General features: G+C 47.0%; 1 protein-coding gene across 5 annotated transcripts in view; it reads right to left on the reverse strand.

The window, feature by feature from the left end:
- TBC1D14 (TBC1 domain family member 14) overlaps positions 1-20,396 on the reverse strand; it is a 120,812-nt gene that overhangs the window by 20,008 nt on the left and 80,408 nt on the right. For all 5 annotated transcript variants that reach the window (XM_031010491.3, XM_055385393.2, XM_031010490.3 and 2 more), the window contains 8 exons: positions 18,639-18,757; positions 16,521-16,603; positions 13,727-13,844; positions 11,680-11,786; positions 8,012-8,092; positions 6,207-6,301; positions 2,998-3,069; positions 2,174-2,302 (listed from right to left, as the gene is read on the reverse strand). In XM_031010491.3, the coding sequence (XP_030866351.3) occupies positions 2,174-2,302; positions 2,998-3,069; positions 6,207-6,301; positions 8,012-8,092; positions 11,680-11,786; positions 13,727-13,844; positions 16,521-16,603; positions 18,639-18,757 (804 nt within the window). The remainder of the gene's footprint in view (positions 1-2,173; positions 2,303-2,997; positions 3,070-6,206; positions 6,302-8,011; positions 8,093-11,679; positions 11,787-13,726; positions 13,845-16,520; positions 16,604-18,638; positions 18,758-20,396) is intronic.

Here is a 20,396-nt window from a genome sequence, read left to right on the forward strand (position 1 = left end):
AGCAATTATTTCCAGGAATTAATATCACAAGCAACGTTAACGCCAGTATATACTGTGCCAATGAGTTATTTCAAGAGTAAGAACGCTTCCTCAAGATTTATTTTCTGTTTCTGACCATTACTTTTCTTGGAAAGGTTAAGTTTTTACCTGATTATGAAAGTCATACCTGTAAACACTCACTGTAGATAACTTAGGAAACACATAAACACTATTAATCCATCATTCAAAAATCTATAAACACTAGTAATTCTGTGGCATATTTCCTTTTATTGTTAAATACAATAGTCACTATAGTTTACGTTTTATCTTACATACACTGAATTAACATCTTCAACACTTTCTCACAATGCAGCTCTTTGTAAGCATCACTACTGATCACTTACCAAATTTTAATTTACCATTCTGCATTCTCCTAACCCCATTTCAGCTATTCTCACATTTACAATTGTAAATAAGTGTGTAATGACTATCTTTGCGCATAATGCTTTGTCCACATTTATGACTTTCTTAGAAGTGATTCTTATGAGCAGAACTGCACACCAATGCTATTTACAGCTATTGATACTTAATACCAAGTTGTCTTCCAAAAGGACTCTGCCAATTTACAGTCCCAGTAACAGCTACCAAATTTACCAACAACTTTTTTTTTTTTTTTTTTTGAGACGGGGTCTTGCTCTGTCGCCCAGGCTGGAGTGCAGTGGCGCAATCTTGGCTCACTGCAAGCTCTGCCTCCCAGGTTCACGCCATTCTCCTGCCTCAGTCTCCCGACTAGCTGGGACTACAGGCGCCTGCCACCATGCCCAGCTAATTATTTTGTATTTTTAGTAGAGACGGGGTTTCACTGTGTTAGCCAGGCCTCGTGTGTTACTCCTGACCTCGTGATCCGCCCTCCTCGACCTCCCAAAGTGCTGGGATTACAGGCGTAAGCCACCATGCCCGGCCAACCAACAGCTTTTAAATACTTTATGTATGTACTATCTGAGCAAGACATACTCAGTAAACCTTAAGATATCAAGGAAGAAATACTCCCTAGATGATCTAAAGTATTAGATCATTTTAGTCTTGAAGTACTGGTAATAATTATCAGCAAATCAGACAATGATGGCCAGGCACAGTGGCTCACGCCTGTAATCCCAGCACTTTGGGAGGCCGAGGCAGGTGGATCACTTGAGGTCAGGAGTTCAAGACCAGCCTGGCCAACATGGCAAAACCCCATCTCTACTAAAAATACAAAAAATTAGCCTGGCATGGTGGCAGACACCTGTAATCCCAGCTACTAGGGAGGCTGAGACACGATAATCGCTTGAACCCAGGAAGCGGAGGTCGTAGTGAGCTGAGATGGCACCATTGCACTCCAGTCTGGGTGAGAGAGCAAGACTCTGCCAAAAAAAAAACCAACAAAAAAAACCAAAAAAAAACCCTGATGGGCTTATTAAATGGGTGACTTCTATGCTACAGAAAGAACAAGGGCTTAGGAACCAGAACGGATTCAAATCTCAGCTCCTCCACTTACCAGATGCATGCCTTGAATGAGTCCCTTCACTCTGAGCCTTATCTCCTCACCTGAACTGCGCAGAGGGCTTATCTGGGAGGCATGTAAACCCTACCCCCCACTGTCACCACCCCCCACTGTCACCGCCTCCCACTTATGCAGTGTCATAAAGACTAGAGCAGTCCACTAAACAAATGGCTGCCTTTTAAAAAATAAAGGAGTATGGTCTCCAGCGTGTCTCCTTTCTCCCGGGTGTGGGCACACTTCACAAAGCAGGGTGACAATGAGCAGCAACACCGCTCGATGATGACATGTTCTACCCAATAGGCCCAAACATGGGCACTGCCATCAAGCTGTGACTTTGACACCAAGTGTGTGCCAAGTTTAAGCAGGAGCCACACTTCTTCCTTCATTAAAAGAATACATTTTCAAAAATACAGGTAATGTTCTTCTAAGAGAACGTATTAAGAAACCCAGACATACGGCTACTAACCATGTCTTTTTCAGCTTCCATGCAATACGCTGCTCAAAATCATCCTCCACCTTACAGTGCTGCTTACTGTAAACATCTCTTCACAGAGAGAAAATGTATTCTTTTTTTCCACTGAAAACACAGACGAGTAAGCAACTCTTGACATTTAAAGACACAGTACCCAGGGCCCGAACACAGAGGATACTCACAAGGCCATGGTCCACTCTGAAAAACGCCATTTGACAGGGTTTATTCAAAAGGTTAGAAAAAGCAATAAAGGCATCTGCAGTATCTAAGTTCAAGATCAACACTGCCGCTATGAAGGACATGCCCTGGACCTGAGAGAGGAGAGAAAGGCACGTTAAAATCACAGTGGCCACAGGGTCACCGTAGTGCGTTCATTTTTAGCAAAGACAAACCTACCACCCTCACACCAGAAGTGGCCCTAGAGTCACCCCACTCCTCCGGCCACCCAATGCTGAACTGCCCTCACTCAGAACCACCACTCTGCCACCCCAGCCACCCGGCCTGCTCTCCTTCAGTTCCCACCCCTGCTCCCACCCCGCAAATGGAAAACCCTAAACCAGCCCTCTTAGGCCCACGGCATCTGAAATACTGCTCTTTCCTATGTCCAGTGTCCCGGTGCTGTAGACATGTGTTATCTATCTCAATAAGCTTAATATCAAACCATGCATGCGCACACACATCCGCGAAGCCACAGAAGTATCAGCAGTGCTTTTTAATGGTTGCTGCTTTTAACGTGGTTAAGGCTTCTTTGATTTAATGTTGGAAAAAAGTCACATGCCAAAAATGAAAATTGCATTCGATTAAAATGTGATTAATGCCCCAGAGCAGCCACGACAGCTCAATTTCTTTAAGAGGAACCTGAGTCAACTCACTTACCACGAGACTTTTCATACTCCTCGGCAAAAACGAAGGCACTGGCATGACATTTGCAGCTAACACGTGCTGGACAATATCTGACTTTCTTTTTAGATAACAACATTATAAAATACTGAGAAACTTCACTTACATAACCCACATCTGGCCGGTAACAAGTATAAGCGCCCAAAATACTGTGCAACATGTCATGATATGGACCACCCTAAAAGGATCAACACAGCAAAAACAACACATGCATGAGTACTGTTAGTGCTCAGACGAACATCTGATACTACTACTGCTGCCGCTGCCACTCCTGCTATTTTCAGCATTATGAAATATGCCAAGCATGACGCCAGCAGCTCTATATGCATATGGAATTTAACAAATTACCCATTCACAGCTAGGGAAGTCTGCAGCTCACGCTATGTAACTGCTCTGAAAAGAAGCTGGAGGGCCAGGCAGGAGCACCACCCTGGACAAATATCCTTTATTTGGCTCCTGCTGTATAACTGTGTTCCCTTTCAAAGCCCACCAGGAGAGCCAGGTATGCGGGGGCTCTTCAAGGCAGGTGACTACTCAGCGTCACTCAGGCCGTCTCCCGCTGTGCCCCACATCCTGACTATCCTTTCTGCCTCTCTTCCCAGGCTTATCACTCTCGTTTCTGTTGGTTTTCTGAATGGCAAGTTTAGGAAATACACTCTTCTAAGTCCTGGTGGCTACCATTTTGTTTAAACATTCTCCCAGCTCTTCCACCCCTCTAACATTTCCACTTGCTCTTATAACTGCTTCCAAAAAGTCAATTGTTGGAATTATTTCCCCAGTGGAGCACAGAAGAAAGTGCAGAGATGCCTCACACTGAAGTTAGCATGTGAGAAAATACAACAAAAGGACAGGTTCAGTCCCAAACACTTACTGTCTATGTCTACCAGGTACCTACATTTAACACAAGGAATAAAAATCACACATGGTGAGAGATAAGAAGTCACTCCACAGGTGACCACAGGTGGCTTACAAAAGAATGCCATGGCCCAGACCATCATATTCCAGCATGTGAAAAGAGCTAAGTAAAAGAAAAGACAGTTCCAAATCACAGAGGGACAAAAGGAAAAATAGCAATGAGAGTGTAAAAATGCCCGCATCCAGGCCTGGGGTGGGGGTGACGGTCTGCAGTGGCACCAAATGCCAGTCTAAGGACTAGTGTGACTGTAACAAACTTTCATCCAGGCCAAGGCTAAACAAGAGAACAAGAGCATTGCACTGAACTTCTCTTAAAGCTACATGTGTTTGACTTCAAAGGTTTTCTACCGTTGTAATTTCGATCCTTCCATCTCACTTTGGTGCTAAATGCCATTTCTTACATGAAAAAATGATGCGGCTGGTCGCAGTGGCTCACGCCTGTATTCCCAGCACTTTGGGAGGCCGAGGTGGGCTGATCACAAGGTTAGGAGTTCGAGACCAGCCTGGCCAACATGGTGAAAACCCGTCTCTCCCCAGAATACAAAAATTAGCCGGGCATGGCGGTGGGCGCCTGTAATCCCAGCTACGCGGGAGGCTGAGGCAGGAGAATCGCTTGAACCTGGGAGGCGGAGGCTGCGGTGAGCCGAGATCATGCCATTCCACTCCAGCCTGGGCAACAAGAGCGAAACTCTGTCTCAAAAAAGAACAAATAATAAATGACCTTAACTGCTTTTGGACCTAGTTCTCCACTCTCCCCCTCAACTGTTCTTTGCTTTCTTTTTAGTAAACTCAATCTCTGCTCATTAGAAAGGTTACTAAGCTACTTTCTACCAGGGCTGAGAGATCTCTACATTGGATTGGAAGACCTGCGCAGAAACTTCTTTGGCCTCTGCCCACCACCTCTTTCATCACACACTTCCGCCACCACCTGGTAGGATATGGCCCTTTGACCTCTGGTTGGATTTAGTTGTCTTTCAGTTTCAAATTACGTTCAAAGAGATTTAATAACAACAAGCACTGTTATCTGCCAAGTACTGTCAACAGCCCTGTTAGGCCAGTATGATCACCCTGTTACAGATGAACAAACTAAGGCTCAAAAAGATGGATTTGCCCAAAGCTAGTGGGAAGGCAATCTGTGATGAAAGCCCAAATTTGTTTGAAATCAAAGGTGAAACTCCTTTCCAGAAAGCTGCCTCTCCTGGATCCCTCTGAGAGCCTGGTGAGGGGGCACGTGAACCGTGGGTGGAGGGTGGGGAAGGGCCTTTTGGGCTGGGGGAAGAAAGCCTTTCCCCTCCAAGGGCAAGAAACAGGAGCAGCTCCAAGAGAGCGATGCAGGGGCTGCAAAGCATGGAGTGCACTGAGGCCTATGGAGACGAACTGGGGCAAAAGGGCAGAGAAGCTGAAATCTGCCCTGTGGGAGAAGCAGGGTTCCAGGAAACAGGCTCCAAGCTAAGTCAACTGCCTGCTGCAAGCCAGTGGGGTGCTCACTGGGCTCACGCACCAGACACCAGGACCAAAGCTGCTGGTAGCTTTTAGATTCCCTCTCTTTCCTCTTCTGAAAAGATTTCTGAAGACCCACATGGAAATCCACAAAGATGAGAACCTGAGTAAAGGCAGTGAGAACAGACAAGGGACAGGTGCAGAGGTATTCTGCAAGAACAACTGCCCCCACAAAAACCCATTATAGATAAGAAAGGGGTCAAAAGATCCCCAGATTAACGTCTGCTGGCTCAAAGAATAGAAGGTCTTTAAAGAGTTCAGCTCAGATGACCCCACAACCTACTGCTGGCAGCCCTGTCCTGCGTTCAGATGCCCAGGAGGAGGCTCCACTCTGCTTTTCCTGCCACCTAAGGAGCCTGTCCTATCTCCCACAGCAGGCTTCTGTCCCTCAGCTGCACTGCTCTCCTGGTCCACCTGCTCAGAAACCTGTCACCCCGGCTTGGCCACCCACCCAGGCTGCCAGGGATTTCCCTTTCTCACACGGGCTCACTGCACTGGGCTCATCTGAGCCGAAGCCCATCACACCGACATGGCCTTGCTGAGCGCAGACTGCTACACACAGTCCTGAGAGCAGAGGAGTGTCCAAGAAAGCGCCAGCAGATACAGCCACCCATGGGGACCCTCTCAGACCAGACCTACAGGGGCCCCGAGACATGTATCTCAAGAGGAAGACAGAATTGTCTTTTGGAGCACAAGTATGGACATAGTAAATATTTGTTGCAAAGGATCAGTTACACTTATTTTAAAAAGTCTAAATGTATTTAATAGTAACATCCACCCTACCTCCTAACAGCCCCAAAAACCCAAGTACCTTTCAAACTTGACAACAAATATACACAATTCAGCATCTATGAATTTTAGACAAAACATACTTGAAAGCAACAAGTCACCACCACTTACTTGCTGGAAAATGCAGAGATTAGGAAATGTTCTAGAAATGTCCAGTTTAATAAGCTCCAGACTGGCTTCTCTGTCTGCTGCTGAAAAACCAGCATCTGTCAAAAGATGCCAAAAATCATTACATTCCTCAAGGGCACGAGCCTTTGAAGTTTTACAAGAACAAAACACAGAAAAAAGTTCTTCAGAAGCACACTGACCTAATCACGTCTTGACTCAGAGTGCAGCTTCAGAGTATTTAACAGATTGTAGGGTTTCTTAGAGAACAAAATATCTTATGGCACCAGCTAATTCTAGATTATCATTAGATATTTTCCAGAGTCTGAAATCAAAATCTAACATTTTGCCTCTCACCAATAACAATCAGTGGGAAGCAAGGACAAGTAGGAGAATAAACCCAAAGAAACTCGAAGCATAAACACACACACACACACACACACACACACACACCACTGCTCGATCTCAAACATCTTCAGTGTAAACTCACTAGATGTAGAAACTATTGCGGTATTATACTCATGTAATATTTCTTTTTTCTTTTATCTTTTTGTAGCGCCAGGGTCTTTCTTTGTTGCTCAGGCTGGCTCTGAGCTCCTGGCCTTATCTGCCCACCTCAGCCTCCCAAAGTGCTAGGATTACAGGCACGAGCCACTGTGCCCAGCCAGTGTATAACATCTCTAACAAGTAATCATAAATAATTTGTTTTATACTTTTTAGAATTCTAATACCACAAAGACTGTAAAAATGATCAGTAAAATCATGTATTTCTTAACCAAAAGAAGTAATCATCCTTGTGTGTTATGGAGAATTCTAAAGGCATAATCTAGCAAACATGCAGTGTTCTTGTCTCTGTAAATCTGAGCTCCTCTATAAGCCAGTATTCAACTAATCCCAGACACCAGGCTACTGGAAGTCACATGAACAACTTTAAAGGGAATGGCACTGGTTATGACGGGCCCTCCAGCATGTCACGACACAAACACCTCTCAGGAACTGGGATGTTCTATTTCTTTTTTTTTTTTTTTTTTTTTAGAGGCAGTCTTGCTCTGTCACCTAGGCTGGAGTGCAGTGGTGAGATCTTGGCTCACTGCAACCTCCACCTCCAGGGTTTAAGCGATTCTCCTGCCTAAGCCTCCCGAGTAGGTGGGATTACAGGTGCACATCACCACGCCTAGCTAATTTTTGTTTTTTCTTGAGACAGAGTCTCACTCTGTTACCCAGGCTGGAACGCAGTGGCACGGTCTTGGCTCCCTGCAGCCTCCACCTCCCGGCTTCAAGTGATTCTCCTGCCTCGGCCTCCTGAGTAGCTAGGATTACAGGCACACACCACCACGCCTGGCTAATTTTTGTATTTTTAGTAGAGACGGGGGGGTCTCGCCATGTTGACCAGGCTGGTCTCGAACTCCTGACCTTGTGATCCACCCGCCTCAGCCTCCCAAAGTGCTGGGGTTACAGGCGTGAGCACCTGCACCCAGCCTAATTTTTGTATTTTTAGTAGAGACGGGGTTTCACCACGTTGGCCAGGCTGGTCTCAAACTTCTGACCTCAGATGAACCATCTACCTCGGCCTCCCAAAGTGCTGGGATTACAGGCATGAGTCACCACACCCGGCCAATTTCTTATAAAAAGTTTTTACCTTTAATTTTTGCTAAAAAAAAAAACAAAACAAAAAAAACCTTTTCTCGTGGAGCTTTTTATGACTCCACAACAATCTCTACTGTAGTTAACGTCAACTTTCTTCACTATGTAATAAAGAATGACAAACATAATTGACCACAGCAGTCCGCTGGTTTTAGAAGACATTCTACCTTCGTTCTCCACTTCAGAGCCTCCTGTGCTAAAGGACCGCCACCTCTCCTTGGCTCGGGCAAGACAGATGTCAAAGAGCTCTGGAAGAAAAGCCTCTGGGTAAGTGTTATGTGCACATGTATTTTTCGTCAAAACCACCACAGAACACAGTACTATTTCCTCCAAATACTTAAGTTCAACTATAATAGGCTTAATGCACACTTAACAGGCTACTTAAACAATTCCCCCCAACTTGGCCTGAAAGTAATTTTATTGTTTAAAGACACAGCCTGAAACAAAGAAAGATTACACACATCACTGCTATTTAGTTCTCTGACACAGCCTACCCACAAAACTGCCTTGTTTTGGTCTTTGTGACTTGTCTGCTGCCTCTCCCAGACCGCGAGATCCCTGGGGCAAGACAGTGAAGCTCTCTCACTCCCTCTGTATCCAAAACACACAGCACTGGAATGGACACAGAGCAACCCAATCAAGGAATGTCTCACTGACTGAGGGAGGGAAAGAAGGACCAGCAGAGAATCACTGGGTTTCAAGTAAGGACATGGTGCAATTGCCCCCACCTGGCACAGGCCTCGTCTTGCTGCCTGGCAGTGGAGCAGGGGTGGGGGAAGATCCCAGGAATACGCAGAAGCTTCAAAAAACAGGACTCTTGCTGGCAGAGAAGGATCATGACAGCCTCCAAATCTCCATATTCAGAACTTATTTTTGTGACAGCTCTCTTCGGGTGGTTTGGTAATAGTTAAACAACACAACTTCACTAGCATACACAGACCTCCACAGGTATATCCGAGCCCCATTCTTCTTTCAAGGACAAGTGTGAAGGCTGAATCCACAGAGCTCCTTCTCAGCGCCCTGTTCCCCGACACAGTCCAGTCTCAGGTGCTTCCTGGTCATCTGGCTTTTTCTTTTTTTTTTCCGAGATGGAGTCTTGCTCTGTCGCCCAGGCTGGAGAGTGCAGTGGCGCAATCTTGGCTGACTGTAACCTCTGCCTCCCAGATTCAATCAATTTTCTTGCCTCAGCCTCCTGAATAGGTGGGATTACAGGTGCACGCCACCGCACCTGGTGAATTTTTTTTTTTTTTAGTAGAGATGGGATTTGGCCGTGTTGGCCAGGCTGGTCTCAAACTCCTGACCTCAGGTGATTCCCCGCTGCCACAACCTCCCAAAGTGCTGGGATGACAAGCACCAGCTGCTGCACCCGCCACTCCTCTGGCTCTGATGTTCCTGATCAGCTCCCAGATGTCTCAGATTACACACAATCACTTGTCTATCACTGAGACTTTAACTGCAGCTACCCATGGAATTTTCAGCACTTTATTTTTCCCATCATTACTTTTGAAAATACAGCAGAGCACATCTGCCTTCTGAGCAGCGCACACTATTTTATTAAAATGTAATCCAAAATCTAGTTTCGCTATTATAGTATCAGCGTCCAAAGCAGTAACTCAGCACGCGTGCTCCCAGGACAATCCCACACTGCTCTGAGCTGGTGCCTCATGCACCTGGTGGCACTTCCACCTGCTGTCGGCCTCCAGGAGGCCGGCCAAGCTTTAGTCATTTTGGCAGGAGGTGGATGAAAACCACTGTGTGGCCATGGCCACTAGGGAATCACTTCCCAAGTAAGGCATTTGACAGTTAAGTCACAGAGGCTGCCAGCCTCGGGGTTCAATGGGTCAAAGTGTCAAAGAGTTTTAAGTCTCCCCCATGGCTTTATTGGTGTGCATCTGGGGAATGCTGGAGGCTGGACAGCTACCACGCCTTCTTCCCAAACCCCCTGCTCCAATGTCAAAGTACAAGATTGACTGGGGCCCTAAAAGTCAAGTTTTAATAGTACTATTAGGTCGACTTTCACTAAGTTTTCAATTGTACAACCACAAGAGCAAAACCTTAGGGCTCTCCAAGTCAGAACACGGGATTTAGGATTAGCCTGGGCCTAGGATCAGAGTCCTGGCCCCACACACACGAGCCAGAGACCTGGGCACAGTCCTAGGCTTTCCAGGATGCTGAACCTTCTCTAGAGGAAAATGAGGTCAAGGTCGCACTGTCAATACTAAATAAGATCCATAAGTAAAGAACCTAATATGATGCTTGGTACTCAGCAACCAAGTTTGTTTGTGTTCTTACACTGGCTTGGAAATGTAGTAAAATCGAGATTAAGCAGGACCCAGTAAGGCAGCATTCATTCACACAGCAGGTATTTCTTAAGGGCCTGCCCCATGCAGAGACCCAGGCTGGGTAAGGGTGGAAAGGTAGAGAGCACAGCAGGTGAGGGCCCAGCTTCCTGAGTACCAGTGCTAGTGGGGGCCACTGACACTGCGCGGTTCACAATACAAGACAGACACAATGTACACAAATCGAGCCAATACCAAGGTTTGGATAAATGTCTAAGACTCATGTCTAAACATGTAACTGACTTCGTCAGCGGTTTAGGCCAATCCAAAACAATATGGTCCATAGGTTTTAATTTAAATAAAATCCACCCAGGCATCAGTGAGAAGCAAAAATTAAACACACACACAAAGTACTGTGCATTCCATCCAATCTGTAGAGACAAGAGTTTAGAAATAAATGCTCAGTAATTTCTCCAAACCTCAACTTCTGAGGATACTTTTAAAAAACCATTTCCACAAGTTAAACGTTATTCATCTTCTCACACAGAGATGTTAAAACAAAATTTTGGTAGGCATGGATTTAGCCAAGAGGGAGTTCTGGGCCCCCACGTTCCTCTGTAGGACCACACCGCACAGAAGCCAGTCACCAGCCAGCTGGCTGACGCTCCGTGAAGGCGTGAGGGGAGACCCTGCCTGGGATGAGGCTAAGATAACCTGTCAGGATAAGAACAACAATCAAAACCCCAACTAGAGAGCGAAGATACAAATCAACTGTTTAAACTCAAGGCCTTCATGAGCATAAAAACCACATCATCAACTCCCCAGCAGGTCCTAGGCCCAAGAAAGAGCAGGAAGGCAGCCCCGTCTTTCCACAGCTCAGACCGCAGGCAGGGAGGCAGAAGTGAAAGGAATGGCTGCCAGTATTAATCACTTAATGTGAAGTCTGTGGGCTCCTGGCACCTATTTCACTCTGGACGCGCTTCAGAGTGCTCAGGACACCTGGGGAAGTGAATTCAGCCTGAGGGAGGAAGTGTACATGCAAACTGAGTAGATGCAATACAGCGAGAGATCGGTGAGCATGGTTCTCACCCAGCAGACAAACTCCCAGAGCCCCAAGGACCCCAGTCCCAGCACAGTATGTTGTCTCCTCCAAGGCTGCCTGAAAAAAAATCCCACAAAATACCAACAGACACCCCAGTACAATAAACACCCTCACAGCAAGAACCACCTGCCCCTTCCACACTCACGTCCCAGGCAAGGCTTGCCTTCCTAGGACTCTGATCTGCGAAGCTCAGGCACCTCCCCGATGCTCTAAGCCCTGTCTTCCAAGCCCCCTCTATTCAAGAGCTCCTGCGCTGAGCTGTCAGGTAACCGGAGTGCCCAGAACTAAAGCCAGGCCTCCCAACTGCCCCTCTCTCCTGAAGGACACAGTCTCCTGGTCTCTCAAAAGACACAGATTCGTGGCAATGGCTGCCATTCTTTCCAACAGGGCAAAAGGGAGAGAAGAAGCCATAGGGCCTGGAGGTGGACTCCCCAGGATCATGCAGGCCACTCACCGTGGGTGATATTTAACTCGTTGCCAATGGCTAAGCTCCAGACTTTGCCTCTCACACTTGGAGGGATTCCCTGCCACCATAAATCTCGAACTTTTCTAGAGCACCACCTGGACAAAAATGGAAGCAGGAGTTTGAGTTTGTTCTACACAAAGACATTTGTCTACCCGCGTGCCTAGCCCCGAACCACCAAGAGCTGGGATGCACCGTTGCATGAGGCACAGCCCCTGCCCTCAGGAAGCTTAGAGTCCAGGGCTCCGTAAAGATCAAATCAACAATCCCCTTCCACTGGCAGCTGCCGTGGCAGGTATGGAAGAGCACAGCGTAGCGCGGGTCACCACGAACCAGAGGCCCAGGCACACTCTGGGGCCAAGTTCTGAATGACCTGAGCACATGAAGGATGGGAAGGACTTTCTGAGCAGAAAACACAGGAAAAAGCAATGGCCTGGCCTCCTACAGGAACAGCACATAGCTGGGAGTGGGTGAGGAGTGCCAGGCGGCACTGCAGCAGCACTGGAGACAGAAGCAGACCCCAGCAGAGAGTCAGCAGACGGCCGTCACACCACCAATACAGGCCCAGCGCCCAGATGTGAGCTGGCAAGTTCTAACTGCAGAGAAGAACTGCTGACTCAGAACATTCTAGACTGTACAGAGTCCTTCAGCTCTGCTGGGACACACAACACACACTGCCAACAGCCTGCGCAAACCAGGCCCCCGTGGTGCCTCTGAACGCAGCATCGTGGGGAGCACAGGCTTGAGGCTGCAGAAAGCAGGCTGCATCCTAACTCCATCCTTACCTGTGGAATCCAGACAAATGATCTCTCCTCTCTGAACCTATACCACCCTCTCGAAAGTCGAGACGATGAAACCTACACCCAAGGGCTACTGTGAGGATGAAGTGAGATTAAGTACAAAAGCACTGAGAACAGTGCCAGGCAGCGTCCGTGTGCAGTCGACGGGAGCTGCAGTGGGTCTGCATGCAATGCATTCAGACCACATCCAACCCAGGGCCCTGCAGGACGGACCAGAGTGGTCTCCCTCTGTGGGAGCAGCAAGCATTCTGAGAACCTCTGTTCTTATTACTAGATCCCATGCGAGAACAGGTATAAAGTGTTTCCTGACAGCATCCAGCCTTTTGAGGATACTGCCTTAAAAAGCATGCTCTGAGCATATTTTCCTAGCGGAGACCCTGAGCAGGGCCGCGTGACCCCTGCAGTGCTGACATGTGGGACGAGAGCAGAAGGGAAGCTGGCATCCAAGCTCCCCGAATGCCTCTGTGCGCAGCCCTGGGACTTCTGCCCGCACACTGGCCCCCACCGTTCTGAACACGAGAATAAAAACAAGACCCACAGCTGCCCCTGAGATGTAAAGAGGGCAGCAGCTGCCCGACTCTGCTGGGGGCACTCTAGTGGACATTGGGGTCACTATCCTCAATGAGAGGAAGGCAGAGGCCTGAACAGACAGCTGTGTGCACACAGAACCACGGGGCCCTAGAGCCAGGGGAGGGGCAGCAAAGTCTTCCCTGAGCTTTGGAGAGCACACAGGAGTTTGCTGGCTGAGGAAGTACAGGACAAGAGCACTCCAGACACAGGGTCGGGAACATGCGAGGCCCCAGGTTTAAAAGCAGCAACACCTATGGGGGGCTCCCTAGGGAGAGGGCTCTGTCCAAGTGGAGGAGAAGCATCCGAGGGTGAGGCTGCCGAGGAAGGCAGGCCACCTCACTAAGGGTGTTGCCTGCTAAGGGTTCAAACTGTGTACTGACAGTCACAGGAAGTTACTGAAATTCTAGGTAAGGGAGGGGACACTGACTCATGCTTTAGAAGCTGGCTCAGGAGATGAGAAGAAGGTGAACTGGAAGGGAGGGGAAGGGGCTTTCAGTCTCCAAGCAAGGGATGACGCAGGCTGAGCCAGGGTAGAGGGAAGGAAGATGATGCAACTTCAACTCGCTGCATCCAGGCTGTCACTGCCGGCTATGATGACTACAGCTGTGGCCCACAGATTCTAGAAAGAAATGCTCTGCAGTTCAGCCACACCCAGAGCCACATCTTACATTGTTTCCCAGTTAGGTAAGATCTCATTATTCCAGGTGAGCACAGCGTTTCCAATGCTTTCCTCAACTCTGCATCTTTCTTCCAGCTGCTTCTTCCTTCGCTGGGCTTCTTTCAGCTCTAGAAATCACAATTTAGAAAAACAACAATCTACTAACTGATATGGACCATTTCCAGGCAAGGTGATTTTCCTGTCACACTGCGAACACACCAGGAAAACCGCCCTGAAGCAGAGCGAGCATCAGCTCCAGCGCTCACTTCGCACCCGACGGACTCCAGAAGGCTCAGGCATTATCCACCCTTTAGTAAGCTTGCGAAGTCTAACATCTAGACAGGAAAGTACACAAAGAAGAATACGATTCAGTTGGCCAGGCGCGGTGGCTCACGCCTGTAATCCCAGCACTTTGGGAAGCCAAGGCGGGCGGATCACCTGAGGTCAGGAGTTCGAGACCAGCCCGGCCAAAGTGGTGAAATCCCGTCTCTACTAAAAATACAAAAATTAGCTGGGCATGATGGCAGGGGCCTGTAGTCCCAGCTACTGGGGAGGCTAAGGTAGGAGAATTGCTTGAATCCAGGTGACAGAGGTTGCAGTGAGCTGAGATAGCACCACTGCACTTCAGCCTGGGCAACAGAGCGAGACTACGCCTCAAAAAAAAAAAGAAAGAAAAAAAGAACACAATTCAGTTACCACAAAACAGAAAAATCCCTGAAACTACCATCCTGATCAAAACAACCGAACGTTACTGGAACACTGGAAGTCCCTCCTGTGCTCCCAGCCCTATCCCCTTCCAAATGCAGGCTCCATGCTGACTTCCAACAGTTCGAGCATTGCTTTTTTTTTTTTTTAGACGGAGTTTTGCTCTGTCACCCAGGGTGGGGTGCAGTGACGCAATCTTGGCTCACTGAAACCTCCGCCTCCCGGGTTCAAGCAGTTCTCCTGCCTTAGCCTCCTGAGAAGCTGGGATTACAGGTGCCCACCACCAGGCCCAGCTAATTTTTGTATTTTTAGTAGAGACAGGGTTTTACCATGTTGGCCAGGCTGGTCTCAAACTCCTGACCACCCGCCTTGGCCTCTCAAAGTGCTGGGATTACAGGTGTGAGCCACCATGCCCAGCCTTGAGCATTACTCTTAATCTACAAATAGCAGCTCTGAGAAATACCATGCATTTAGTTTACATATACTTTTTTGTGTGTGTGGTCAAATTTACCATTTTAAGTATGCAGTTCAGTGGCATTAAGAACATTCATACTGCACAACCACACCACCATCCATCACCAGAGCTTTCTCATTTTCCCAAATCAAACTGTCCCCATTAAATACTAACTTCCCACTTCCCGTCTCCCCAACCCCTGGCACCCACCATTCTACTTTTTGTCTCTGAGTTTGACTGCTCTAGGGACCTCATAGAAGTGGACCATACATTATTTGTCCTGTCTTGATTGATTGGTTTCACTTAGGGTATCTTCAAGATTCCTTCATGTGGCCACATGTGCCAGAATTTCCTTCCTTTTTAAGGCCAAATAATATTCCACTGTACATATACACCACACTGTTATATATTTTTATTATTTTTTTTTGAGATGGAGTCTCGCTCTGTCACCCAGGCTGGAGTGCAGTGGCACGATCTCGGCTCACTGCAACCTCCACCTCCTGGGTTCAAGCAATTCTCCTGCCTCAGCCTCCCAAGTAGCTGGGACTACAGGCATGTGCCACCACACCTGGCTAATTTTTTATTTTTAGTAGAGACAGGGTTTCTCCATGTTGGTCAGGCTGGTCTCAAACTCCCCATCTCAGGCGATCCACGCGCCTCGGCCTCCCAAAGTGCTGCGATTACAGGCGTGAGCCACCATGCCTGGCCTTTTTTATTTTTATTTTTAGAAAGGCAGACTGCCACATGCAGTGCCTCATTTGGATGTGTCTGGAGTCTTGGAAGGTTGACGACTCTACATTCTCCTACGAATGGAGCCTGTCTGGAGGCTCTAGCAGGGGAGTGCAGCTACTCACACACCCTGACTGAAGACCGGTCCTCTATCAGGGATGGTCATTCTCTTTGACCAAACACACAGCTTCGGGAGGGACGCACATGGAGTGCTAGTGGCGAAGGGGACACCAGGCTAGCCAGTAGATCAGCCGAATCAACCCTGGTGATCAATGGAGTGACAGATATGACAGCCAAATCTCCCTCACATCCATGTTATATATTTTTTAAATCTCCTAGAAAAAGAGTTTAAGTGTTGCAAGGAATTTTATCAAAATATCTTCTTGGAACTTTAAAAAACAACCCAGAGAGGGAAAGAAATGTATGTGTCGTTGATGGCTGAAACTTTCTGTAGTCTAGTATTTCTATCTTACACAGTCACTTTTCTCACATCAGTTCAAAGTGCTTTTCTCTTGAATAAAGCTACCAGGAATGGATAGTAGCCTTCCGCGAGAGACATAGGTACCCAGCTCCAAAGCCTGGGGCTTTACAGCCCGCCCGGGACAGCCCTGGGGGCTTCTGGGATGGGAGAGGCCTCCTTGGGAGGCTCCCAGCAAACCCTGCGGTCTCACCGCTTCTCCCCTCTGCCTGCCTCAAAGTCCCCCCGAGTCCCTGCAGTCCGCCCACGCCACCCTGCGGCCCTGTTTTCGCTTGTGGGGGCCTTCTGCATGCATCTTTTTTTTTTTTTTACTGGAAGACTACAAATTTCAAAGACTGAAGTTCAGGTTCTATGACTCCAAATGGTAAAAAGAAAATAACCAGAAAGACACAAATCCTGTGCTGCCTGATTTAACCCATCAAGTGTGAACCCCATTACCTCGCTTTTTGGCCTGAACCACCATTTCTTCATACTGCTGTCTGTGCTTCTGGGCTTCTTCAGCTGGTTTTGCTGGGAGATTTCTTGACAGGAAAGAAACGAGTTTTCACCATTATAAATACCGCATAGAAGTCTTTCAGAATAAAACCGGAAGCATAATTTCCTAAAAAATATAAAGCTCAAACACTAAAAACTCATTTTTTTAAGATTACACAGTTCTTTCACAAACTTTTATAATGCTTTCTTACAAAAACAAAAACAAGTTCACTATAAAACAAATGAATGTGGCTCACGCCTGCAATCCCAGCACTTTGGGAGGCCGAGGCAGGCGGATCACGAGGTCAGGAGATCAAGACCATCCTGGCTAACATGGTGAAACCCGTCTCTACTAAAAAATACAAAAAATTAGCCAGGCTTGGTGGCGGGCGCCTGTAGTCCCAGCTAATCAGGAGGCTGAGGCAGGAGAATGGTGTGAACCCGGGAGACGGAGCTTGCAGTGAGCTGAGATCGCACCACTGCACTCCAGCCTGGGTGACAGAGCAAGACTCCATCTCAAAAAATAAATTAATTAATTAATTAAATAAAAACAAACGAATGGGCTGGGTGCGGTGGCTCACGCCTGCAATCCCAGCACTTTGGGAGGCCGAGGCAGGCAGATCACGAGGTCAGGAAATCAAGACCATCCTGACTAACACATTGAAACCCTGTCTCTACTAAAAAATACAAAAAGTAGCTGGGCGTGGTGGCACGTGCCTGTAGTCCCAGCTACTCGGGAGGCTGAGGCAGGAGAATCACTTGAACCTGGGAGGCAGAGGTTGCAGTGAGCCAAGATCGCACCACTGTGCTCCAGCCTGGGCAACAGAGCAAGACTCCATCTCAAAAAAAAAAAAAAAAAAAAAAGAAAGAAAGAAAGGAAAAATGAATGATAAAGATTAGCAGGAAGAAAATGACAATTATCCATAACTGCAACAGTGATAAACACTTAATCTTTTGGTATATTTTCACCTCACACTCCAAAGAAACTTTGATTTGACTGCAATACACTAATAACTGTCAACACCTAATTCTTGAGGCAGGGCACCCTAACAGCATTTGTTACATGTATGTATGAAGACATTTCCTGACCAGATTTTTAAAGTGAACAGATTTCATACTAGCTATGTGGTTCATTTGTTTTTTGACATATACACAGATGTGCACCTTAGTTCTCAGCATTTTGGTATACCTTCAAAACCCATTTAAAAAAATACAATTCGTGCTCTCTTTCGGAAGCGTGCTTGTAACTGTACTGGCACTAGGGTAAAGGGAGAGCAGCAGTGTCTGGCTGCCTGTGTCCCTCACCCAACAGGACCCACATTCACTGGGACATTTTAAACAACCATCACTTGCTGCAGCAGAGTCCGCCAGTTCACCTTTCAGAGCACGAAAATGACTGGACTTCAAAGGGCACAGTCTTTTCCTGATGGCCTCTAACTTTCCAGTCCTCCATTTCTCTCCCCAACATACAGCTTTCAAGGACAAGAAAACAGTAGAAGACACACTGCTTCTTTTTTTTTTTTTTTTTGAGACGGAGTTTTGCTCTTGTTGCCCAGACTGAAGTGTAATGGTGTGATCTTGGCTCACTGCAAGCTCCGCCTCCCAGGTTCAAGTGATTCTCCTGCCTCAGCCTCCTGAGTAGCTGATTACAGCACCCACCACCACACATATTTTTTTGTATTTTTAGTATTTTGTATTTTTAGTAGAGACAGGGTTTCACCATGTTGGCCATGCTGGTCTCGAACTCTGGACCTCAAGTGATCCACCGCCTCGGCCTCCCAAAGTGCTGGGATTACAGGCGTGAGCCACCACACCCAGCTGACAACTTATTTTTAAATGCTAAAGTAAAAAGAAAAATTACCTGAACGGAAAATCCTGGTCAAAACTTCTATGCTACAGGACAGTTTTCCAAATTGGTCATTTAATATAATTACAGAACACGTTAATATAGAGAATAAGAAGTGATTCTGGCTTCCTCTTCTTCCCTTTTCTGACCCTAGTTTCTCTCTAACGAAAAGCTGCTTAGCAAGTTGTACTTATTTCCTAAAGCAAACACTCTAAAGAGAGTCTTCTTAAACTCACGCTGGTCTGTCCTCGAGGATGAGTGCGGTGGTGGAAAGTGGTTCAAAGTCAAGATTCTTCCTCACATTCTGCTTTGGAGAGGGTGGCTTGCTAGGTCTTCCAGCCTTGTCTTCATATTCCTAGGACAAAGAAACCAGGGATGACTCCAGGTCCTTTCAGATAGGATGAAGTCCTTCGGAAAGCAAGAAAGTTGTTTTGTCATGAAACTCTTTTAAGCCAATTTCGAGGACAATTCGCCAAAAATCTTTCCTGCTATTCAGAATGAAAAGCCGCTGACTAAAGGGGTCTTTTTGGAGATGGAGTCTCGCTCTGTCTCCCAGGCTGGAGTGCAATGGCACGATCTTGGCTCACTGCAACCTCCACCTCCTCAGTTCAAGCGATTCTCCTGCCTAAGCCTCTCAAGTAGCTGGAAATAGAGGCGCTCACCACCACGGCTGGCTAATTTTTTGTATTTTTAGTAGAGATGGGGTTTCACCACGTTGGCCAGGCTGGTCTTGAACTCCTGACCTCACAGGTGATCCACCCGCTTCAGCCTCCCAAAGTGCTGAGATTACAGGTGTGAGCCACTGTGCCCAGCCTAAAGGGGTCTCAAGAGTTCCAAAGCTGAGACCACTGCTTTATGATATGACTGCACGCTTCCCTCGTTGGTGGGGAAATAACAAAGGATCTCATTATCAAAGCAGCCCCTTTGAGGAGGGCCCTCAAACACTGCCTCAGGTCTACTGTCTCCTGGGTAACAGGCATGTTTTCTCTCTTCTGGACACTGTACATTTTAACTGATTATTATCATGGCCACTGGGAAGCTGCCACTGCAAATTGTTATGTAAATAGTTTTGCCATGCCCTGGAAATCTAAGAGCAGCCTCCACATCACTGGGTCACCGAGTCACCCATGCACTGCAACCACAAGAGCTCATTCACACCTGGTGACCCACATTCCAAATGCCCAGCTGGAAGAACTCAGGAGAGCCAAACAGGTTGGTGCTTCTGAAATAATGTGTGGGTACTTCGCTCTGTGCAAAATCAAAAAACACATCATTTAAGATGATTATAGATAATTAAGGAAATATTACAGACAAGGCTCTCAGGAATGCCCCTGAAGGGAAGATAATCTCATTGAGAAGATAGGACAAAGAAAGGTAGTGTTAACCTAAGATTTCATGTTTGTCATGAGGTGGTGAGAAATTGCTAAATGAATTTCAGGGAAACTAGCTGTCAAGAGGCGTGTTACTGGTGAAATTATGCGGCAAGCAATTATTCTCTTAGCCAGAAAGGCCTCTAAAAAGTAGAAATAGATTATTTCCTCAAAATACACAGGCTATGAGAAGGACGTGCACCAAGAAGCAGTTGGGTGGGGCAGTTTCTGTACACCTGGATGTATATGGTCACATGTCTTAACACTGTTTACTGTGGCTTAACATGGTTTCATTACAATTCTAAAATTACTTCCACTTACCAAAAACTGAAAACACGGACTCATTCCTTGCTGGATTCAAGCATCTGAACATCTACACTATATGGGGTACACAGCCGTGACCTAACACGGCACTAGCCCTCATGAAGCTTCAAGTCTAGCACCTGAATGTCAAAGTCTCCAATTTCATAGGAAATCAAACAAAAGCTGTGTGTTGAGAAAGATTCTGAGGCATGCTGCATTTTAACAAGAATTAGTAACACATACCCCATGAGGTGCTACTTATCTTCTGAGCCTGGTCTGGTGAACTGTATGCCAAGGCCAGAATGTTGGGCCCAAAATCAG

This window comes from Gorilla gorilla, chromosome 3 (genome assembly GCF_029281585.2).
Source record: "Gorilla gorilla gorilla isolate KB3781 chromosome 3, NHGRI_mGorGor1-v2.1_pri, whole genome shotgun sequence".
NCBI lineage: Eukaryota > Metazoa > Chordata > Mammalia > Primates > Hominidae > Gorilla > Gorilla gorilla.